This window comes from Hippoglossus stenolepis, chromosome 14 (assembly GCF_022539355.2).
Source record: "Hippoglossus stenolepis isolate QCI-W04-F060 chromosome 14, HSTE1.2, whole genome shotgun sequence".
Classification (NCBI taxonomy): domain Eukaryota; kingdom Metazoa; phylum Chordata; class Actinopteri; order Pleuronectiformes; family Pleuronectidae; genus Hippoglossus; species Hippoglossus stenolepis.
Window position 1 is genome coordinate 12,956,485 of NC_061496.1, and position 22,315 is coordinate 12,978,799.

General features: G+C 39.7%; 3 protein-coding genes and 1 pseudogene across 3 annotated transcripts; 3 read left to right on the forward strand and 1 right to left on the reverse strand.

Annotated features, from left to right (window-relative positions):
- The first annotated feature begins 6,244 nt into the window (after positions 1 to 6,244).
- On the forward strand, positions 6,245 to 10,034 carry LOC118120643 (annotated as a pseudogene).
- Positions 10,035 to 10,507: 473 nt separating this feature from the next.
- On the forward strand, positions 10,508 to 14,058 carry LOC124854750 (deoxyribonuclease-2-alpha-like). The gene is made up of 7 exons (XM_047343083.1): positions 10,508 to 10,620; positions 11,542 to 11,639; positions 11,737 to 11,899; positions 11,969 to 12,053; positions 12,153 to 12,311; positions 12,393 to 12,584; positions 13,132 to 14,058. Exons 1-7 carry the CDS (start codon positions 10,603 to 10,605, stop codon positions 13,464 to 13,466), a joined length of 1,050 nt encoding a protein of 349 aa, XP_047199039.1. The 5' UTR covers positions 10,508 to 10,602; the 3' UTR covers positions 13,467 to 14,058.
- Positions 14,059 to 14,829: 771 nt separating this feature from the next.
- rpf1 (ribosome production factor 1 homolog) lies at positions 14,830 to 20,080 on the forward strand. Its single transcript, XM_047343183.1, has 9 exons — positions 14,830 to 15,214; positions 16,170 to 16,226; positions 16,339 to 16,419; positions 16,514 to 16,609; positions 17,619 to 17,772; positions 17,962 to 18,044; positions 18,338 to 18,519; positions 18,655 to 18,781; positions 19,059 to 20,080. The coding sequence occupies exons 1-9, from the start codon at positions 14,966 to 14,968 to the stop codon at positions 19,098 to 19,100; spliced, it is 1,071 nt and encodes a 356-aa protein (XP_047199139.1). The 5' UTR covers positions 14,830 to 14,965; the 3' UTR covers positions 19,101 to 20,080.
- Positions 19,497 to 21,110, reverse strand: LOC118121377 (guanine nucleotide-binding protein G(I)/G(S)/G(O) subunit gamma-5). The gene is made up of 3 exons (XM_035177211.2): positions 20,909 to 21,110; positions 20,609 to 20,748; positions 19,497 to 19,842 (listed from the first exon to the last, which is right to left on the reverse strand). The coding sequence occupies exons 1-2, from the start codon at positions 20,987 to 20,989 to the stop codon at positions 20,623 to 20,625; spliced, it is 207 nt and encodes a 68-aa protein (XP_035033102.1). The 5' UTR covers positions 20,990 to 21,110; the 3' UTR covers positions 19,497 to 19,842; positions 20,609 to 20,622.
- Between the last annotated feature and the right edge of the window lie 1,205 nt (positions 21,111 to 22,315).

Consider the following 22,315-nt stretch of genomic DNA (forward strand, 5'->3'; position numbering starts at 1 on the left):
GCCTGTAATTTATATTTTCTAATCATTACATAAAGATTCAAGATTCAAGATTCAAGAGTTTATTGTCATATGCAATGATTACATAAAGCAGTCGCTTGCAATGGAATTCTTGGGTCACAGGCTCTCTTATAGCAATGCTCATAATATTAGTAAAATAAGATAAAATAGAATATCAAAATTAAAATAGAAAATAAAATATATATATCTAAATATATACATACACCTGAATAAAAAAAGAAAAACAAGAAAAAACAGTAGTGCAAGTGTGTGCAATAGTGCAAATGTGCAATAGTGCAAATATGATAAGGTGCAGATTAAGTGGAATTTGACAGATTGGAGGAGTTTAAAATTCTTATGGCCTGGGGGATGAAACTGTCTCTGAGCCTGGTGGTGCGGGCCCGGATGCTGCGGTACCGTCGGCCAGACGGCAGCAAGCATAACAGTTTATGGCTGGGTTGATAGGGGTCTTTAATGATCCGGTTGGCCTTCTTCCTACACTGCTGGGTGTAGAGGTCCTCCATGGATGGTAGCTCCGTCCTGGTGATGTGCTGGGCAGACTTCACCACCCTCTGCAAAGCCTTACGGTTCAGGGCAGTGCAGATGCCGTACCAGGCGGTGATGCAGCCAGTCAGGATACTCTCTATGGTGCACCTGTAGAAGTTGCAGAGAATCCTGGCATCCATGTTGAGCCTCCGCAGCCTGCGGAGGAAGAAGAGCCGCTGTCTGGCCGTCTTCCTGATGGAGTCTGTGTGGTTGGTCCAGGTCAGGTCATCACTGATGTGGACCCAGAGGAACCTGAAGCTGCTGACTCGCTCCACCGTAGTCCCATTGATGGAGAGGGGGGCGTGTTCTACTCCTTTTCTCTTCCTGTAGTCCACAATCAGCTCCTTCGTTTTGCCGACGATGAGATGGAGGTTGTCCTGGCACCAAGATGTCAGGGCTCTGACCTCCTCTCTGTAGGCCTTCTCATCGTCGCCGGTGATCAGGCCTATTACAGTCGTGTCATCAGCAAACTTAATGATGGTGTTGGAGCTGTGGGTGGCCATGCAGTCATGCGTGAACAGGGAGTACAGGAGAGGACTGAGCACGCACCCCTGGGGGGCACCGGTGTTTAGAGTCAGGGTGGAGGATGTGGTGCTGCCTATCCGCACCGCCTGTGGTCTGCCCATCAGGAAGTTCAGGATCCAATCACGGAGGGCGATGTTGAGCCCAAGGTCTCTGAGCTTGGTGACGAGCTTCAGGGGCACGATGGTGTTGAATGCTGAACTGTAGTCAATGAACAGCATTCTCACATATGTGTCCCTCTGGTCCAGGTGGGAGAGGGCAGTGTGAGGGAGATGGCATCTGCAGTCGACCTATTTGGCCTGTAGGCAAACTGAAGAGGGTCCAGAGAGTCAGGGAGGGAGGAGGTGATGAAGGGTTTGATTAGCCGCTCAAAACACTTCATGATGGTGGAGGTGAGTGCTACTGGGCGGTAGTCGTTCAGGCAGAGGATTTTTGTTTTTTTGGGAACAGGGACAATGATGGTCTCCTTGAAACATGCGGGGACTACAGACTGGAGCAGTGACAGGTTGAAAATGTCAGTGAACACATCTGCCAGTGTTAAGACTAAAATCTATGTTTTTCCTTGTGTGTGTGTCTGTGAAGATGGCAATGAAACTGAACTCTAAATAAATGCAGTATGTTAGACAGGGGTGGGGGCAGGGGCAGTTTGGGCTGAATATGTGGGAGAATGTGTAGCCTTCACATAGTGACTTTTAGTAGCCGTTGCTGGCTGGTTTTAATCTTGAAGCTGGTTGGTGTGTGTGTGTGTGTGCGTCACATCGCAGTTCAGTCTCGCACCTGTCTGATAATGCCTGTTGTGGAGACTGTACATCTGTGGCATACAATACACTGTACTTTAACTTGTTCTCATACCTAACTTACTATATTACAGCCTGAACTCCATTAGCTTTATTCAAACATCACACATACATGAATGCACTGTTTTCATAAGAAACCGTGACCTACCCTCAGAAAGAATTCAAGCAGCTGCCACTAGGTTCTGAAGGACAGATAGGAAAGGCGTTGTTTTGTCTAGAAAATGCGCATGCCATACTGAAGACTCACAAGCCGTCAGCCGATTCAAGGCTTGTTTTAAAACACCAAACCAAACTGTCAGAAATGTGAAGATTTGCCCAGCAACGGTCAAAGGAGGGGCGAAACTGGGAGCGGCTCCTCATCATTGGCGGATTCCAGTGCCAAGAGGCTGGGACCAGCCTGTGCACTAGCAAGAGAGAGCCAGGGCTAAGCCACGGTGACTCCCCCTCGTTATTGACCAATGAAGTTCTACCTATTATTATAAATATTGCACCCGCCGTCCGTTCGGGGCGACTCTAGACTACCCCGTGCTATTAGACGGCCAGGGCTGTGCGTTGAGTGCCCATAGCTATGTTGTAGCTTTTCATTGCTTCTAAATAAATACTTGTTGAACCAAACCGAGACCGGCTCTTCTCATATCTCGGGACAAAAGAACACGACACCAGCTGATCTGCACACACCTTGAGAGCTCGGCCAGTGATGCCATCAGGTCCAGGTGCCTTGCGTGTGTTGATCCGGTTAAGAGATCTCCACACGTCTGCCCTGGATATTACAGGGGAGCAGCGGTCCTCCTGGGCCTCTTGTATCTCCACAGCCGGGGAGTTGCTCTCAAAGCGAGCATATAAGGTGTTCAGATCCTCTGGGAGAGATGCAGACACTACATCAGCACTGCTGGTCTTTCCTTTGTAGTCAGAGATGGTTTTGAGTCCAGCCCACATGTTCCTTGTGTTGGAGCCCTTGTAGTGGGACTCCACTTTGTCCCTGTAGAGTCTCTTGGCACTGCTAATAGCACTCCGGAGCGCGTACCTGGACTTCCTGTACTCCTCCAGATCACCTGAGATGTTGGCATCAGTCCGTGCTTTGAGTTTTGCATGGACGTCACCATTAATCCAGGGCTTCTGGTTTGGAAATGTTCGTACAGTAATCCTGGGTACGACGTCATCAATGCATTTGCTGATGTAGCAGATGACCGCGTCTGTGTACGTGTGGATGTTGTCATCCTGGAACACGCACCACTCCGTAATGCTGAAGCAGTCCCGGAGAGCCGAGTCTGATTGGTCGGTCCACCGCTGAATGGTCCGAGTCACCGGTCTGTCACGTTTGAGTTTCTGCCTATAGGAAGGCAGCAGCAGAACTGAGACGGATCCGATTTGCCGAATGGGGGCGAGGGAGGGCCTTATACGCATCCCGGAAGGGAGTGTAAACATGGTCGAGTGTGTTCGCACCACGTGTAGGACAGCTGATGTGTTGATGGTATCTCAGCAGGACTTTCCTCATCTTGGCGTTGTTAAAATCACCGGCCACAATAAACGCAGCCTCGGGCCGTGATGTCTCTGTCCTGTTGATAAACGCATGCAGCTCGTCAAGTGCCTGATTAGTGTCGGCATGTGGCGGAATGTACACCGCTGTTATAACGACCGATGTAAACTCCCTCGGGATGTAATTAGGTCGGCATCTGATCATGAGGTGCTCCAGGTCCGGAGAACAGCCCGAAGAAATAATTTCCACATCTGAGCACCATAGATTGTTCACCATGCAGCAGACACCTCCTCCCTTGCTCTTCCCCGAGTTTGTCGTCCGGTCCTGGCGGTGAATGGAGACCGCCTCGGGAACAATGGCGGAGTCTGGCATGTCTACCAACCCAAAAACTCTGTAAAAAAAAACACTTGCGCGTTTTGTTATGGTTCCTCTAAGTCAGAAACGTCATGCTTGAGTGACTCGAATGAGCTTCCTGGGTTTTGTGTCGTAACAATGCACTGGAAGTCTCCCTACATGGCCTTGGTTGTGTTTTTTTATTTGCTTGTGAAATGTTTTTCTAAAATGTTGTGCACTTCTCTTTTTCATGGTTTATGTGTTCCACTTTCTTTTTTTTAAAGACAATGGAATTACACAAACGAACCACGTTGTCACCTGAATATTTACTTCACAAAAACAATCTAAACTTCAGTTTTAAACTCTGCTAAAGCATCTATCCACTGTGTTGTGTGCACATTTCACATGCCACATTCACTCTTATCAGATGTACACACTAACGTCTCAGAACAGAGAAGTGTATGAACTCACCCCACCCAAGTTCTTCAGAAGTGCCCTCGGATCCTGATGTATTTGGCCTGTGATCTACTATGTAAACTTTATCATATTATTGTAGACAGTTGTGTTCACTTCATTTTCCATCTTGGATTGTTTCATTTGATTTGTAGTGGCCCTGAAAGGCAAAACTAAATATCTTTGGTAAATTTTTGCCGTTGCTCATATTTATCACCACACTCATTATCATTAACATAATCGCTCTTAGAATAACTTGATATTTTAGTGATAAAGATGAAATTCCAGTTTTGTCCTAAAACTTAGCTTTTTGTTTCATACACTACATTCCAAATATAAATGATTTCATACGCTTATCATACGTCTTTATATTTTGAAAAATCTCCAAAATAAGACAATTTTTTAGTTTAAAACACCAACTTTTTATAGCATCATAACCGGGTTTACTTTGGTATATATTTATAATTATATCTACATTTATAATCCTAACTAACCCTTTCACTGCTGTTCACTCAGATATCTACACAGGCTGGGTGGCGCAGGTCCTGGATGCCGACCTGCTGGTGGAGTCATGGCAGAGACAAGGTCACGATCTGCCCTCCAACTGCTCCCTGCCCAAACACGTCAAGTCCTACCACGACCACTCCAAGTGGTGTGTGTTGCAGGGTTATGACGACGACGTGACCTGCCTGGGGGACATGAACAGGGAGATGACCCAGCTGAAGCGCGGCGGGGGGCTGATCTGCTCCCTCAACCCCCTGATTTACAGGGCTTTCAGACAGGCGGTGGACTGGTACATTGGCTGTTGACAGAGAGAGACGGACAGAACGATGTGGACTCTATGAGTCTGACACTCAGAGGTTTAAATAGGTTTTGAATCTGTGCAGGTGTAGGCATTCCTTTAAAGGTCCAGTGTGTGGGTTTAAGGTGGATCTGTCAGCAGTGTCTAATAACCTAAATCTAAGAGTTTTTGTGTTTTAGTTGCCTTAGTAATTTGTTCTTTGTCATTACATAGGCAGCAGGTTGTTTTCCACAGTGTCCGCCATGTTGCACCACCGTGTTCCTACAGAAGCCCAGAGCAGACAAATCAAATACTGGCTCTAAAGAGGTCCTTTCACGTTTTACTTGACTTTCAGGCCACCGTAGTTTCTCCTCTCCACACACCTGGAAAGGTGAGGTGAGGGGTATCTGTTGGAATGCATTATGCTCTTCCACCACTAGATATCACTATACCCCACAACCTTTTAAAAAGCTACAAGAAATGTTTTACACATTAGCTTCTTTAAGAGCTTGTACTCTAAGTGAATCTTAGCCAAGTACATTCATGTAGTTAACATATCACAGTTAAACATCACTATTGTATTTTGTTGTGATTCTTTCTTTGATAAAGCAAAAAATAATATTTGTTTGTGTGTCAATATGTTTTTATTGCAGAACTTGCATCACAACTCTCACATGTGTTTCATTTGAATATTACAAACTTCATTTTTTCACTTTTTATGTTAGTGAGGAACTACCGAAAGGAAAAACATCTCATTTTGATTATATTCAAACTTTAAAAGTTCAAAATCAAAGGTTAGGTATCAGGATAAATTCAGATATAAGTGTATTTCAGAATCTATGATGTCTGAATCCGGACTAACCAAGCTGACCATATTCATTTTCAGTTCGATGCCGGAAACAAAGATAATTGCAACTTGAATCACATTATAATACAAACTACCCACCAGCTTTTAATTGTTATACTTCCTCTCTTAACACTACTTTACTATCTGTAAGTCAAAATGCATCAGATTTGAAGTAATGGACTTTAATATCACACTGAACCTTACACACCTCATGATTCGAACTGAGTGACTCGAATGAGCTTTATCTCATTCAGGCATCAATGTCAGATCATCTTATTTAAAACTTAAAGCAGGGACGCTGAGGAAAAACACACACGCACACACAGCTCTAGGTATCATCAGACTGTCATGATTAAACAATAAATATTCAAACACCTCACAGGGTTGGTGCTGCTGCAGCTAGAAAAACAAAAGACTTGTATAAGTATATATTTGTTTTATTGTTTTTAAAAGGCTAGGTTGAGATCTTTGTGTTTCTTTGGTGCAGCACCTCCCTCTTGTTAACATCACAATACACACTGCATCCTCCTGAGCCCAGAGGGTATATTACCAAGTTTAGGCAGAAAATCAACGACTCATCTGCAGTGACGCTTGTGAATCAGGAACAAGTAAGCTCATTGAAGGTTTCTGTTTCATGTAACAAGGACATTTGATTAAAGCATCTTCACAAAGCAGACATGGAGATGATGAGATATGTAAGTAAAGTATTTATATGTTTTAAACTTGACTCAGGTGTTGGTTGAGGTTGTGTATGGTTTAATGTTGTGTCTCTTCTGTCTTACAGAGGCACTAAAAGACAAACTGAAATTCACACATTCATACTTGAATACTGAACTGTAAAACTACTGTGTTCTGCAGTTTTTAAATAACTACAGAATGCGCTTGATATGTTTTAGATAATGGAGTAAACTGAGTTTATAGTTTGTTGCACTGTGTTGATTTTACATAGAGATGTTGACTGTTATTTTGAATAATGTTAAAAAAAACTAATGGAGCTGGTTTAGTTGCACTGTAGGTTGAACAGTCCAGGAAATGCAGATCTCTTGCAGCCCAATGATAAGACAAAATGCTTCAGAATGAAAATTAAATTTAAAAATATGAATATACATAAGTAAAATAAACAAAAATTCAACCAGAAAGAAGATGAAATAATAGAACAAAAAATGAAATTAGATAACAATTAAGATTTTTTTTAAAGTTATTAAATCAAATTAAATAGATCACCCCAACAATATACATTTTTACAAATATTGTTTTAAGAAGGGATTTAAAAGCAGTCCAAAGATCCAGGGTAGAAGAGTGGACCCTAAATCAAGATTTTATTTTTGAGGCATCTAATCTAATAATGGATTTTATTGTAGATAATTTAGGTTTCAATATATAATATATAATAAGCTTTTGTTTTGTCTCCAGCTCTACACATGTTTTCTCCAGTAGTCATCAAAACACAAATTAAATTTAAATTTCTCAGTTGGACTGTGATGATCTGATGCATCTTTTACTGTAATTAGCATATAGGGCCAAAGTTACGATACAAAGATTCACTGATATAAAAAACCCTATATCACAGAGACAGCTAATTTATCTGACATTGTAACTTCCGGACTTTGTTTGACTGTTTCAGAAAACAGTGATAAGATTCCTCTTTAGCACTGGGATCTTTTTTCAAGCCTGCGAATCAGACGTGAGTTGCAGGAATGACGATGGAAACGAGGTCGACTGGTTGGTGGAAACTTCGAATTGTGGCAGTTTATATTTTCACCTATTCTCAGTATCAGCTGGACGCATGACAAAAATGCATTTCTCTCTGTGCCATTAGGTACATCTTATACAAGTTGCCCAACATGAACGATGGTGGTCTGTCATATCTGTACATGGATGAGAGCAGCAATGGTTGGACACGCAGCAGAGAGAATATCAACAGCAACTCTGGCACCCTGGCCCACACCCTGAAACCTCTTCTCGACTTATACGACAAAAAGGTAACACGTGTCTCTCTGGCATGACAGCCTGCAGTCACAAGTCCTAACAGTGTCATTGTTTTTTTTGTAGACGGCAGGATTTGGATATCTGCTCTATAACGATCAGCCTCCGAAACAAAAAGCCAGCTTCTGCATCATTTGGACACAGTAAAGGTGGGAGCTGCAATCTTTCACTGTATTGCTTTCAAAGCCAAAAAACATCCCAATATAACTAAGCTGTGTTTCTGTTTCTTCTGTTTTACAACCTGAAGGAGTCGTAATGTTGGACGAACAAACTGGAGTCTGGCTCTCACACAGCACACCGAAATTTCCAACAAATCGCAGTCAAGACTTCTGGCCTCAAAGTGGAAATGCTAATGCTCAAACATTTATATGTGTCACTTACTCTATGCTACATTCAAACAAATAGGTAGGTTAATGCCATTTGTTAATTTGCTAAAAGGAGACAATCCCATTGAACAATAACATCTTGTATCTAAATTCTCAGGACTGCAGCTCAAATACATCCACGCTTATTCATACGACTCTGACATAACCACAACGTTTCCAACTGAGCTGCGCTGTGTGGCACTGAGAACCTGCTACCCAAAGAGGACGCCCTGGTTTAGAATAATGACGCTGACGTCGGTGAAAGGACAGAGGTTCAGGAGCTTTGCAAAATACACACGATTTGGGGATGGTGAGTGTTTTCAGTCTAAAAGTTCAAATTAGGTTGATGATGAACTTGACAAATAGGAAACACTTGCTCTCACTAAGAAAACATGTGACCCTGTACACTGAAAAAATTATTGCTACCAACATTAAAAATTACTTTTTACATAACATTTTTCTGGAGACGGAAGTATCGATTCTCAGGATTCATCAGGAGACCATCACCAAATCTGAGATGTCTTTTCTCAATGGAGTATTATCATCTCCCCAAGTCACGGTGGCCACGCATTGTTATGACTAAGTGAAATAGAATAAAACTAAATTGACAAAATAGACTTAAACCATAAAAGTTTTTTCAAAGTGAATTTAGTAAATGTATTAATATAACTACCTTTTATTTATTTGTTTTACCAATTGAAGTAATTTTTGAGTTGGTCCAAAAACTTTCTTTTTTCAGTGTATATATCCAAGTTGTGTTTTTTTATGTACTTGTGAAATGTTTTTCTAAAATGTTGTGCACTTCTCTTTTTCATGGTTTATGTGTTCCGCTTTGTTTTCACTACTTTCACAGATATTTACTCTGGCCTTATTGTAAACTCTGTGAAGAAGGATCTGTACGTCAAGAGCTGGGGAAGGATCAAGGGAAAGAAGTATAACCACCTGCCTTCTAACTGCAGCATCCCTCACCATGTGTACAATGTGAAGAAGGTACAACTTCCCGGCACGCAGCCCTTCACCGACACTGTCGATCACTCCAAGTGGAGCGTGACGGCTGACGGTGGCTGGACCTGCATCGCCGACATGAACAGGCATATGACTCAGATGCGCAGAGGTGGAGGAGCCATATGCATCAATGATACTGTGATCGGTAAAGCTTTCTCTTTACTAATTAAAGAGACACAGCCATGTAACCGTAAACGTGCACGTGCTCCGCAAAGATAGCTTTAAGGGCACAACCCTCAGAATTTTTTTTTTTTTAAGTCAGGAAACTAAAGCGACTTATCCAGAAATTTGTTTTGTTGTACTGTATACATTTTTAGAAGTTATACCCAAGTTTGTTTTAGTGTATGATCAACTCTGTCATTTATTTTCTGTGTGGTTCATTTCTACAAATCAAAGACTGCATGGCTATTATTTTAAATCATGTTTTAAGAAGTTTAAGAATAAAGAATTTGTTTTAATAGCTTGCTTACCTTTATTTTAACATATATTATCTTTATATTTTCTAATCATTACATAAAGCTCAAGACATAAAAAAAACCTGTGATTAGACGGTGAAAAAATACACATTGTTTTAAATTTTCCCTTTTTCGGGGGACCTTTGGCTGCAAGGTTAGATAAACCTGAAGAAGAAATGTTTTCATATTTTTTTATGTATTTTATTACTTTTAAACAATATTTACGTGTATTTCGTTTTGTTATGTTATATTTAGAATATGTCTGTTTTCAAATTTTAGTTAAACTTCAAATCATTCAGACCAAATTTTTATTGAGCCTTTTCTTGGTTGTTGTGTTTGTTTTCATTTTGGTTGTATTATATTTTTGAGTGTACCATGTGTTTTGCTTTTGTGCTTCATATAATCAGGAAATTCAAAGAAATACAAGTTAAATAATCATCATTTTAATAAAAATTGAAATAATAGTTACACTGCATGGGTTGTATACATTTCATTGAGATGTTTCCTGTTATTTTGACTATTTATGAAACAGGAACTGGTGTTGCACACAACCAGTTGATGATTGACGATTTTTAATCTTGTCGGAGAAGGAAGTGGCTTCATAGAAATGCAGAGCTCTGAGTCTCTGTGATAATGTGGCCTCCTGTTTGCAACAACCTTCCTCTAAAGTCACAAGTAAAATACATGAAGCTGGAAACTTAAATGATATGCATGTATTTCAGAGGCATGCACATCCAGCACAGGGTTGGTGCTGCTGCCACTAGAAAAACAAAAGACTTGTATAAGTATATATTTGTTTTATTGTTTTTAAAATGCTAGTTTGAGATCTTTGCGTTTCTATGGTGCAGCACCTCCCTCTTGACAGCATCACAATACACACTGCATCCTCCTGAGCCGTTAGGATAGATTACCAAGTTTAGGCAAACAATCAATGACTCATCTGCAGTGAAGCTTGTGAATCAGGAACAAGTAAGCTCATTGAAGGTTTCTGTTTCATGTAACGAGGACATTTGATAAAAGCATCTTCACAAAGCAGACATGGAGATGATGAGATATGTAAGTAAAGTGTTTATATGTTTTAAACTTGACTCAGGTGTTGGTTGAGGTTGTGTATGGTTTAATGTTGTGTCTCTTCTGTCTTACAGAGGCACTAAAAGACAAACTGAAATTCCACATTCATACTTGAATACTGAACTGTAAAACTACTGTGTTCTGCAGTTTTAAATAACTACAGAATGCGCTTGATATGTTTTAGATAATGGAGTAAACTGAGTTTATAGTTTGTTGCACTGTGTTGATTTTTACAAAGAGATGTTGACTGTTATTTTGAATAATGTTAAAAAAAACTAATGGAGCTGGTTTAGTTGCACTATAGGTTGAACAGTCCAGGAAATGCAGATCTCTTGCAGCCCAATGATAAGACAAAATGCTTCAGAATGAAAATTAAATTTAAAAATATGAATATACATAAGTAAAATAAACAAAAATTCAACCAGAAAGAAGATGAAATAATAGAACAAAAAATGAAATTAGATAACAATGAAGATTTTTTAAAGTTATTAAATCAAATTAAATAGATCACCCCAACAATATACATTTTACAAATATTGTTTAAGAAGGGATTTAAAAGCAGTCCAAAGATCCAGGGTAGAAGAGTGGACCCTAAATCAAGATTTTATTTTTGAGGCATCTAATCTAATTGGATTTTATTGTAGATAATTTAGGTTTAAATATATAATATATAATAAGCTTTTGTGTTTGTCTACAGCTCTACACATGTTTTCTCCAGTAGTCATCAAAACACAAATTAAATTAAAATTTCTCAGTTGGACTGTGATGATCTGATGCATCTTTACTGTAATTAGCATATAGGGCCAAAGTTACGATAAAAGATTCACTGATATAAAAAACCCTATATCACAGAGACAGCTAATTTATCTGACATTGTAACTTCCGGACTTTGTTTGACTGTTTCAGAAAACAGTGATAAGATTCCTCTTTAGCACTGGGATCTTTTTTCAAGCCTGCGAATCAGACGTGAGTTGCAGGAATGACGATGGAAACGAGGTCGACTGGTTGGTGGAAACTTCAAATTGTGGCAGTTTATATTTTCACCTATTCTCAGTATCAGCTGGACGCATGACAAAAATGCATTTCTCTCTGTGCCATTAGGTACATCTTATACAAGTTGCCCAACATGAACGACGGTGGTCTGTCATATCTGTACATGGATGAGAGCAGCAGTGGTTGGACACGCAGCAGAGAGAATATCAACAGCAACTCTGGCACCCTGGCCCACACCCTGAAACCTCTTCTCGACTTCTACGACCAAAAGGTAACACGTGTCTCTCTGGCATGACAGCCTGCAGTCACAAGTCTTAACAGTGTCATTGTTTTTTTTTAGACGGCAGGATTTGGATATCTGCTCTATAACGATCAGCCTCCGAAACCAAAAAAGCCAGCTCCTGCATCATTTGGACACAGTAAAGGTGGGAGCTGCAATCTTTCACTGTATTGCTTTCAAAGCCAAAAAACATCCAAATATAACAAAGCTGTGTTTCTGTTTTCTTCTGTTTAACGACCTGAAGGAGTCGTAATGTTGGGCGAACGAACTGGAGTCTGGCTCTCACACAGCACACCAAAATTTCCAACATATCGCAGTCAAGACTTCTGGCCTCAAAGTGGAAACGCTAATGCTCAAACATTTATATGTGTCACTTACTCCTATGCTACATTCAAACAAATAGGTAGGTTAATGCCATTTGATAATTTGCTAAAAAGGGGAGACAATCCCATTGAACAATAACATCTTGTATCTAAATTCTCAGGACTGCAGCTCAAATACATCCACGCTTATTCATACGACTCTAGAATAACCAAAACCTTTCCAACTGAGCTGCGCTGTGTGGCACTGAGAACCTGCTACCCAAAGAGGACGCCCTGGTTTAGAATAATGACGCTGACGTCGGTGAAAGGACAGAGGTTCAGCAGCTTTGCAAAATACTCACGATTTGGGGATGGTAAGTGTTTTCAGTCTAAAAAGTTAAAATTAGGTTGATGATGAACTTGACAAATAGGAAACACTTGCTCTCACTAAGAAAACGTGTGACCCTGTACACTGAAAAAAATAATTGCTTCCAACTTTAAAAATTACTTTTTAAACTACATTTTTTCTGGAGACAGAAGTATCGATTCTCAGGGGATGCATCAGGGAGACCATCACCAAATCTGAGATGTCTTTTCTAAAAGGAGTATTATCATCTCCCCAAGTCACGGTGGCCACGTACTGTTGCGGACTAAGTGAAATAGAATAAAACTAAATTGACAAAATAGACTTAAACCATAAAAAGTTTTTTCAAAGTGAATTTAGCAAATGTATTAATATAACTACCTTTAATTCATTTGTTTTACCAATTGAAGTAATTTTTGAGTTGATCCAAAAACATTATTTTTTCAGTGTATATATCCAAGTTGTGTTACTTTACTTGTGAAATGTTTTTCTAAAATGTTTTGCACTTCTCTTTTTCATGGTTTATGTGTTCCACTTTGTTTTCTCTACTTTCACAGATATTTACTCTGGCCTTATTGTAAACTCTGTGAAGAAGCATCTGTACGTCAAGAGCTGGGGAAAGATGCGTCGCCCCCTGCCTTCTAACTGCAGCATCCCTCACCATGTGTACAATGTGAAGAAGGTACAACTTCCCGGCACACTGCCCTTCACCGACACTGTCGATCACTCCAAGTGGAGCGTGACGGCTGACGGTGGCTGGACCTGCATCGCCGACATGAACAGGGAGATGAGTCAGAATGGCAGAGGTGGAGGAGCCATATGCATCAATGATGCTGATGTCTCTGCCGCTTTCTCTTTACTGATTAAACAGAGTGAACCATGTAAACCATGAACGTGCACGTGCTCAGCAAAGAGAGCTTTAATGGCACAACCCTATGAAATTCTTTTTTTTTTTTTCGTCAGGAAACTGAAGTGACTTATCCAGAAATTTGTTTTGTTGTACTGTATACATTTTTAGAAGTTATACCCAAGTTTGTTTTAGTGTATGATCAACTCTGTCTTTTATTTTCTGTGTGGTTTATTTCTACAAATCAAAGACTGCATGACTTTTATTTTAAATCATGTTTGAAGAAGTTTAAGAAGAAATAATGTGTTTTAATAGCTTGATTTCCTTTATTTTAACATATATATCTTTATTGCCTATAATTTATATTTTCTAATCATTACATAAAGCTCAAGACATAAAAAAAACCTGTGATTAGACGGTGAAAAAATACACATTGTTTTAAATTTTCCCTTTTTCGGGGGACCTTTGGCTGTAAGGTTAGATAAACCTGAAGTAGAAATGTTGTCATCTTTTTTTATGTATTTTATTTCTTTTAAACTTTTAAATTTCTTTAAAATTTTATTTCAACTTCAAATCATTCAGACCAAATTTTTATTGAGCCTTTTTTTGGTTGTATTTTATTTTTGAGTGTACCATGTGTTTTGTTTTTGTGCTTCATATAATCAGGAAATTTTAAAATTACAAGTTAAATAATAATCATTTAAATAAAAATTGAAATAATAGTTACACTGCATGGGTTGTATACATTTCATTGAGATGTTTCCTGTTATTTTGACTATTTATGAAACAGGAACTGGTGTTGCACACAACCAGTTGATGATTGACGATTTTTAATCTTGTCGGAGAAGGAAGTGGCTTCATAGAAATGCAGAGCTCTGAGTCTCTGTGATAATGTGGCCTCCTGTTTGCAACAACCTTCCTCTAAAGTCACAAGTAAAATACATGAAGCTGGAAATTTAAATGATATGCATGTATTTCAGAGGCATGCACATCCAGCATGATATTGTGGTAAACATTTTTTAAAAAGTAGTCAAACGTTTTACTTAAGTAATAGTACAAACAAATAGACAACAATGTACTCAAGAAAATTAAGTACCATATTAACGTTTCTACTTGGGTAAAAGTAAGTGAGTTTGAATATAATATTTAAACTAAAAGTATTTGACAAGTATAGCCTATTCCCCAATGCAAAGGTCTATTACATATGGTTCAGTCTCGGCTTCTTCCAAGTTCATTTCAGGTTCCCCTCTCGTTATTGATTACTTTTAGAGATATAGAGAAAGAAAACAGTGAGCATGTAACACAATGCATTGTAAAAATCTACTAAAGTAAAGAACATAAACATTAAAATGTACTTAAATGCAGTAATTAAATTGCTTGTTGACTGTTGTTTCTCCTCCTCACCACCAGGTGTCACCGTATCTTCCCCCGACCACCACAAGTCGATCACCTCGTGTCCCCCGGAAGTGAAGCCACGAGCGGACAGCCAGCAGTAGCACACGTGAAAACAGAAAAAGCTAAATAAGAGAGACCACCGGCACGAGATGGACGTCACAGAGGTCCCAGTTAGTCAGGTCAACACCGGAAAGAAGAGGAAGAATAAGACACCGAAGAAGAAGAGGAGTGGAAATGGAGAAGGAAGTGGAGCGGAGAGGAAGGTGGAGGAAGAGGAGGACGAGAAGAAGATGGAGAACAGTGAGGGAGCCTTTCCCCCGAACTTCAGTGTGTCTGAAATCAAGAACAAACAGAGGAGACACCTCATGTTCATGAAGATAAAGCTGGAGAAGAAGAAGGTAAAGACAACACCACATGGAGGTCAGGCGGTTCAGGTCACGTTTGAACTATGTCGTCACAGAGACATGTTCTCAGGCTCTGTTCCAGCTCCACGTTTACCTGAACAATTTGTTCATCCTCAACATAAGAACTAACATCATTTTGAGTGATCACAACAGATCAAGTTGCTTAAAGATCCATGATTTAAGATTGGTCACCTCCGGAAATTTTGGCCTTTGGCTTTTTGAGTCATTGCTGAGATACTGTTACTCATCTAAAGTGGCATCGCATTACTAGTTCTTTATGTTGTTGATCAGTGCAGGGTCAGACACATGCAAAATACCAATGTTTCCACGAAATGCACGTGTGAAATCGTAATCTTCAATATGACTGTGTTATCCTGAGTGCGGTTGTAATGTTTAGCCTGACCTATTCCACCTGACAGGAGATACAGTAGGAGTAAAGTTGTACAGAATAAATGCTAGAGAACTTATATTGTCGAGTTTGACGGTCATAACTGAAAAAACGACACAACATTAAGGAATACACAACAATGACTTCCTTTTTAACGAGCTGTTACAGTGCAGTGCTATTGTTGTAGTTGAGAACCCTGGTTTGTTGTTTTGAGGCGGTGAACCGGTGGTTTCTGGGGAAAGAAAAATTGCTGTTATATTTGGATGTAACTAATATACTTTAAAGACGTGGTATCGCATTGGTACATAGATTTGCTACCAGCCGAGGCCCGACCCGGCATTTTTCGGCAGCATCGGAGGCATTTCAGATAATTGTGTCTGAACATCTCTATGATACATGGAAATTGAATTACCCAGAAACCACCTGCTTCTCTAAATAGGAACCTGAAAAGTAGATTTATAGAAACAGAAACTTGATTTTCAGCAGAAAAATGTATCCCCTGTCAATTCAGCAGTTAATACAAGTTAGAAGTCTCCTCATTGAGTTGTTTTTGTATTTTAGCAAAAGCTGCAGCTGAAGAAAAAGAAGAAAAAAGAGAGGGAAGCTCTCGGTGACAAGGTGAGTTGTTTTTCCGGTTTTGTCCCAAATGTTGCAAATATCAGTCGATAATTTTTTACAATAAAATAAGACGATTGCATTTATTCTTGAATTTGTTCTGTCCCTCACGTAGGCACCACCCAAAGAGGTCCCAAAGACCATAGAGAACCAGCGGGTGTACGACGAGACAACAGTTGACCCAGAGGATGAAGAGGTGCAGACCAAGACCTTGTTCAAATGATCACAGGTTGTATTTGTGATGAATGCGCACAAATTTATGTGGTTGTGTGTTTTTCTCTCATCGTCAGGTTGCCTTTGACGAAGGAACTGATGAGTTTTCAGCTTATTTCAACGGGCTCACAAACCCCAAAGTGCTCATCACAACATCAGACAGACCCAGAGGGGTGAGTGGCCTTTTTACATCATATCACTGAGGACAGTTATTGGTAAACGTGCACCTGAAGAAATTCCTCTTGACCTTTTTTAAATGACACACAGTGTAAACAGCTTAAATGGGGTTCAGGAAGAACCCGTTCACTTTTGGCACGGAATCCATGAAGTGATCTTTATTTGGATTTTTTTTCACTTTCTTTAACATTGAGAGAATTTCACAAGAAATGATGCAGCGATTTAGATGAAAAGTCTACTGTGTGAAATTTGAATTTAAGGGGACTGTTGTTGGCGGAGGTATGTGCAATTCTAGTGTCTTCTTTTTATACGTCTACAAAGTGTGATTATTGTCACAAGTTGAAATTGACAAACTTATCCATTTTATTGCTTTATTTTCAAGAATTGTATCATCCACTTTCAGTGATCAACAATATGACGATTCTTAGCTGCTGTACTTAAAGCTTCAGTGTGTAAGATTTAGGTGAAAGGGATCTTTTGGCAGAAATTGAATATAAAATAATCTTAGTGATGTTTTCACTAGTGTTTCATCTAAATTGTACGAATTGATGTTTTCTTTACCCTAGAATGAGCTGTGTATATTTAAATACTTTATATTTACATCAGGAGCAGGTCCTCTCTACGGAGGCCGCCATGTTTTTTACAGTAGCCCAGACTGGACAAACTAAACACCTTTTTGAGTTTTTATGACTGACAGGTCTTTTTCATGTTTGGAAGAGTAGGGTGAGTTGCGGGGTGTTCAGCTGTAACATGTAACTTCACCACTAGATGTCACTAAGCTCTACACACTGAACCTTTAAAGTTTGACATAGTTGACAATGCGTGATCACTCTTGACCCTGTGTGGGCTAAATATAATTACTCTTCTCTTTTTTTTATACTGATATGTATTTTATTAGATTGCCCTGAGGTGGAAAATTGGCAGCTGTTAGCTATTCAGGGTAAAGTTTCTATCTTGTCCTTTTCAGACATGTTTGTGTTAAACATGCTGACGTGTGTCTTGCAGAGGACGGTGAGGTTTTGCGAGCAGCTGGCCACGGTGATCCCCAACGCCCACGTGTACTACAGACGAGGTTTGGCCCTGAAGAGGGTCATTCCACAGTGCATCGCCAGGAACTTCACCTACCTCATGGTCATCAACGAGGATCGCAAAATGCCAAGTATCCTAACTGAAAGGCAGCTGTAATAGGAGAGGAGGATATGTTCTATACTGTTTTACATTATCTAATCTTTATTATAATACTGTGGTTTGGATAAAAAGCAAGAGTTCTATTTTTGGTACTTTTACTGAAGTGAGCTTTAGGTTTTCAGACTTTCTGAAGGTCGTCTTTCTTAACCGCAACTTTTAGACGGTTTGGTTCTCTGTCACCTTCCTGACGGGCCGACTGCACACTTCAAGGTCAGCAGTGTTCGACTTCGGAAGGAGATAAAGGTGAGTACATACATCCAGCCTCTTTTCATTGTTAGATTCTCTGATTTTATTAAGTTGAAAATATAATAAAGTTAAGTTAAAAAAAACTGCCCCTGAGGAAAAGCTGTTGTAGTTTCATTAGATTTTAAGCTTCTGGATTTAAAGATTTGTTTGCAACTATACAAAATTTGATGGAGCAAAAATCAACACCATTGTTTTTCCTGAGACAATTTTTAGATTTTAAAAGCATGTTCAGTTCAGGCTCAGTCTTGGCTGTGTAATCCTGGCATCATGAAATTATTTTCTCTGTGCAGAGACGAGGTAAAGATCCCACAGAACACTCACCAGAGGTGATCCTCAACAACTTCTCCACGCGCCTCGGGCACAGCATCGGCCGGCTGTTCGCTGCTCTCTTTCCTCAAGACCCCCAGTTTATAGGACGACAGGCGGCCACCTTCCACAACCAGAGAGACTTCATCTTTTTCAGATTCCACAGGTGAATGTTTAGAATGTGAAGTCTGAGTTGAGCTGGACATTTGCTCCTCTCATACGAGCTTCATTTTGGACCTTTTTGAAAATAATTTGTCTTAAATTTGAAAGGTTAAATCAATGATTCTTTGCGTCTGTGAAGGTACATCTTCAAGAATGAGAAGAAAGTTGGCATTCAGGAGCTGGGACCACGCTTCACCCTCAAACTGCGCTCTCTACAGAAAGGCACCTTTGACTCCAAGTTTGGGGAGTACGAGTGGGTCCTGAAGGTCAGTCTCTCAGCACTTCAACTTTTATTTGGAGACACCAGAAGAGCTATAGAGGTGGAAGCAGTGATGTCAGAGGAACACTTAGTTTTATTCTTCAACATATTGTAGATGGTAAACCCAGTGGAACTTTAGTCGTGTTTGCCTAGTTTTGCATACATGTGGAGATATTTGCTTAGTCATCCATTGATTATTCCAATGTACTTAACCAACTGTATAGCACTCAGGCTTTTCTTGTCCAAAAAAAAAGAGCTTAAAAAATGTTTACTTTTGTTTCCAGCGTCATGAGATGGATGCCTGCAGACGGAAGTTCCAGCTTTGAGCACATGAGATGGATTCGGCTATTAAGATATTGCAGCTGTTTGTGGATTTACACAAATTGACTTTATAGCGGATGCCCCAGATGCTTTGAGGAAAACCAGCCGTACCTGTGATTGCGTCACAAGTTTCCCTGAACAACGATTTCTCTAAAGGTGCATCTGCAAAGACTTTTGGAAATTAAATGTGAGACAAGAACGGCGAGGACTTTCACCCGGTCTGCTGTCGGACACCAAGGAGGAGACGCAGATGCTCCATCAATCTGAAACCTCTGACCGGCATGTTTATGTGGAAGTTATGTTGTGTTCAATTCCTATGAAGTTTGTCTTCACAAGCTATATGTAAGTTGCCACAGTGTAACAGGAGTTTCAAGTAAAATACAAAAAACACATGGAACATATTTCTAAATATGTGTATACTTTTAATAAAACTTTCAACTATGGAAATATCATTGATTTTTTTTTCTCAAAATCAATCATGAATGGAAAAACATGTACAATTCAAAAGGCACAGTGTGATGATATGGGCTAGTTAATGTAAAGCAAGTAGGTTAAGACATCTATTGTGCCCCCTAAGCACCTGGAAATGTTTCTGTATCAGATTTTACAAAGGCAAGAGTTAAAAAAAAAAAAAAAAATCTTAAGTTAGTCGTTTGTCCCGAAATTTCCTATAACTCCTGAGACGATTCCAGTCCATGATGCAGGATCCTGCAGCTCAGTTCCACAAGGCACCACAATGTCCAAAACCTGCAGAGGTGGAAGTGCATTAGTGATGAAAGCTATATAGTGTATGACACACGGACATGTTATGTTTGTGGCCTTCTGCATTGCACTCTAGAGAAATTAATCCAACTTCAGAGCCGAAATCTGTAAAAAAAATTTTATCTGTTAAATCCTTTAAGTTATTCTTATGTATTTCCATGTACAACAGATTGGATGTAAAATGGGATCAAGAATGCTGCAATAAATATCTGATAAACAAGCATCTCAACTACGTCTGTGTTTTGTTATGTCGAATATCTTTTTACTGTGTTGCTACTTTGAAATTTAAGTGACATGTCTACAAAATTAGATTCCAATTTGCAAAAAAAGTAATGACAGTAAAAGTTGGATTTGTTTTTTTAAACACCAACACTTCACCCACCCCTCCATCGGCATAGTGGTGAGTAGATAATGAGTGAATCTTCATTTTTGGGTGAACTATCCCTTTAACTGTACATAATTTATGTCTGTATTACTCAGCTCAATGCACTTTGATCACTTTAATCATTCAGGTATTTATCTAAATTCTTACATTCAGCTTTCACTTCTCCAGTCATATACACTACTCTTACTTTACAATGTTAGTATACTGCATTGATGTCATTGTTGTTTTCTGTCTCTCGTTGTCCTGACTTGCTCTCTGTGCCTTGGAATTACCCTCTGGGGACAATACAGTGGCTCTGGATTGAATTCCTCCACCTCTGGCAGAGCTACACCAGAGGCCGTGCAGATGTGGTTGGTGGTCACTCACAGAGGCGGAGGCTGCTATAGGAAGGAGCAGACTTTCTGTGGTCTGAACGGGTTGTTGCTGGAGGACATGCCGGTGAGCAGAGGGTCCTGCTGGGCGTTCTGCAGGCAGAACTGCTGCAGGTCGGAGGCGGCCTGGGACACCTGTGGAGGACACCCCCCCAGGGGTTAGCTTAGTTAGCATGTGGCTAACAAACACAGTGTTCCCAGATCCACTGAGCGATTCCTCCTCCAACAACCAGAGGAACTTCTACCGAGCTGGGGGAACAACACACGCCCAGAAAGTACCGAGCTCCGCCGTTACCTTGACTCTGTGGATTCCGGCTTCAAGACGCAGCTGCTGGACGATTTTCCTCATCGCTACGATGTTGGATGATCCGGACATTGTCGAGACAAACTTTGGTGACACAAATGTTGAACTTTTATAACTAGTGGTTGTTTGGAGGCAGCTTCCTTCCTCTACCAACAGCTTCCGGTTTTCTTTAAAGGAGGGTCCGCCAGTGCTGCCTTCACGGCCCGGGAATCCAAACACTTTATTATATCACACGAAAATCGCTTGTACACACTTATTGGCCATCTTTTCTATTTCTCTCTATTACTTTCCTATGCTCCTCCTGTCTTTTTTTATTGTATTGTAATATGTATTTGATGTTAATAAAGCCGATCAACATAAACTCTGAAGTACTTTTAAGATTTTCAGTTAAAAAGTAGGGAGCCCCTTTTCTTCTTGTGTCCTGGAGAATAACTTGTGCAAATCAAATTAAAATTGCATTGTGCAAACAAGATAAATCCCTTCAGATAATCATGTTGTGTGCACAAGTTATTATCTTGTTCGAACGACATAGTTCATTTACAGGTTTATGCAAGGCGTTTATGCCATTGTGTGCACAAGTTATTATGTTTTGTACACAGGACATAACTCGTGTGCATGACGTAATAATCTAATGGGAAGAAGCAATTTATGCAATTTGCACAACATTTAAAAAAAAACTTTATATGCACAAGTTATTATCTTGTTCACACGAGACATAACCTGTGCACGATCAAAAAGTCTGTTGTTTGCACAACTTGAATGTTTTATACTGTGTGTATAAGTTATTATCTTGGAAACAAAACAGGAACAAATATTTCCGTTCTAGAATTAAGGGACTCCGTTTTTTTAAAAATATAAATGAACGATTTTAAACTAGTTAAGAGCTTTTTTCAAATCAGCTTTATTAAGAACATAGATATACCACAATTCAAGAAATAATATAGTAACAGAACAAACAATGTAAACATTTACGTAATACAGATGCCATTTGAGCGACCTATGTCTGCAATCTAACCCTGTTATCTTTTAAACCAAACACACATTTTTGGGGGAGAAAATACAAGTTTTCTCTGAACATAATAACCGTGACAACTCCCACATTTCCTGAAAGCAGCACCAGTTCTATTTAAATCGCGACCTCTAGTGATGAAGGTGCCTCAACTGCAGAGAACAAAACAACACATTATTAGTATGTGTTTTATTACATATCATTAATCATAAGGCACATTAAATTAGATATTTTCCCCTCATTTCCTCATTGAAATACACATCAAATCAGCCTTCTTTTTTCTTAATTGCCTTAAAATTCAAATCTGTGATTGATTTCTGAGTCACAGTTAAATAGTTACAGTCATCGATATAAATGTTTTCATAGAATAGAAAACAGTACCGGATAAC